The sequence below is a fragment of the Cebus imitator genome, unplaced genomic scaffold (genome assembly GCF_001604975.1).
Source record: "Cebus imitator isolate Cc_AM_T3 unplaced genomic scaffold, Cebus_imitator-1.0 Scaffold197, whole genome shotgun sequence".
NCBI lineage: Eukaryota > Metazoa > Chordata > Mammalia > Primates > Cebidae > Cebus > Cebus imitator.
Genome location: NW_016107512.1, coordinates 2,296,929 through 2,298,877, shown reverse-complemented (window position 1 = coordinate 2,298,877; position 1,949 = coordinate 2,296,929). Strand labels below are relative to the sequence as shown.

The 1,949-nt window shown below is 39.2% G+C and overlaps 1 protein-coding gene across 1 annotated transcript in view; it reads left to right on the top strand.

Moving 5' to 3' along the window:
- XPO5 (exportin 5) overlaps nt 1-1,949 on the top strand; it is a 51,641-nt gene that overhangs the window by 2,267 nt on the left and 47,425 nt on the right. Inside the window, exons 2-3 of the mRNA XM_017547368.2 lie at nt 204-325; nt 1,222-1,294. Of these exons, the coding sequence (XP_017402857.1) occupies nt 204-325; nt 1,222-1,294 (195 nt within the window). The remainder of the gene's footprint in view (nt 1-203; nt 326-1,221; nt 1,295-1,949) is intronic.

Sequence of the window (1,949 nt, the reverse complement as noted above, 5' to 3'; positions counted from 1 at the left end):
TTTTTTGTAGAGATGGAGTTTCGCCATGTTGCCCAGGCTAGTCTGGAACTCCTGGACTCAAGCAGTCCACCATCTCGGCCTCCCAGAGTGCTGGGACAGGTGTGAGCCACCGCACCCAGCCCTGGTTGGAGTTTCTTAATATGAAATTCTTTTAGTCCCTATTCTCTCAGCCCTCCAAAAGAAACTCTAACTTCTTCTTTCAGTTTTGTGAAGAGTTTAAAGAAAAGTGTCCTATCTGTGTCCCCTGTGGCTTGAGGTTGGCTGAGAAAACACAAATTGCCATCGTCAGACATTTTGGCCTTCAGATCCTGGAACACGTTGTCAAGTAAGGAGCTCTTGGAACAGATCTTTATATCTTATGTAATCTGTAGAGATGCTGTTTAGGTGAGTAGAGAAGAGCAATCCCTAAGAAGAAAGGAATAATCCCCTAGATGTTATCAGAACCTCACAGGAGCTCTCATTCAAGATTTAACCTTTCTTCATTCATATAAAGTGTGTGGTACATGTTACCCATTCAACAAGTACTACCTGTCATTTAGCCAACACTTACTGAGCCCTGACCTTATGCCAGTAGCCTTTGAAGCCTTTTTAGAATAATGCAATGTATAGGTCAGTAAATCTCTGATTAGGCAGTAGCCTGCCTCTCTCTCTCTCTCTCTCTCTCTCTCTCTCTCTTTTCTCTCTCTCTCTCTCATTTATGTGCCTTCTCTGAGAGGCACATCCAACGCAGGATTATATGAGAATAACTGAAAACCCCTCCTAACCTGATTCTCCTACCCTCAACACCTATTAGAAGAGGCAGCCATTAAGACTTAGCCATAGTTTTTCCAGAATTATGCTATTATTTTGTAAGCCAGCACAGAAAATGAGTGATGTCAGGATTGCATTTTCTGAAAAGCAAGCACGTTGTTGCAGTTGACATAGATGTGTATTCACTTTTGGCACATCAATAAAATGAGGAAAAGTTGATTTATGGTACAAATCTTGTATGGATTCCAGTTAATGGACCACTGTGTATATAAAGTCCTTTCCCAAGAATTTTTCTGTTAGTATTTTGGTTAAATGTAGACCATTTTTGACCATTTGTTGAAGGGTACAAAATCGAAAGTATAATTTCTTAGTGAAATCTCCAGAATGTAATCAAATGTAGAAATTAGTGTTATTCTCTTGTAAAGAGACTTCTAATGTAATTCTATTGACTTTATGCATTTTGGTGGCCAGGTTTCGGTGGAACGGCATGTCTCGATTGGAGAAGGTCTATCTGAAGAACAGTGTCATGGAGCTGACTGCAAATGTAAGGAATGGGTGGCTGGGAGACGTGTTTCCAAGGTAGTTTAGACAAAGTGTGACTTCTTCAATATAGAGTTTGTGTAAAAATTCAGTGGTTCTAAATAGGTCAGACAGACCAAAAAATCATAATTCAGGCCAGGCAGAGTGACTCACACCTGTAATGTTAGCACTTTGGGAAGCTGAGGTAGGAGGATCACCTGCGTCGGAGAATTCGAGAGCAGCTTGGGCAACACAGTGAGACCCCATCTCTACCAAAAATATAAAAATTAGCTGAGGTGGGAGGATTGCCTGAGTCCAGGAGGTTCAGGCTGTAGTGAAGTGTTATAGTGCCATGGCAATCCAGCCTGTGCAAGACCCTATCAGGAAAAAAACCAAAACAGAAAGCGTATTTCAGCATATGTCTCTTTCTAGGTTTAATTAATCACTCTTATGTATTGACTTCTATTTTTTAAATTATAAAGACAGGGCAGAGGGTATTAAATATTTTCAACAAATCGATAAGATTCTTAGATCTAAATTAGATTGAAACGCTGTCTATTGTATTTTCTTTTATTCTAAACAACTGCTTTGTGATACTAATGATGAAAAACATGCAGAATTTTAAGTATGCAGAATGAATTTGTTTCAAGTATTAGAATATGGCTTTTTTTTTTTTTTTT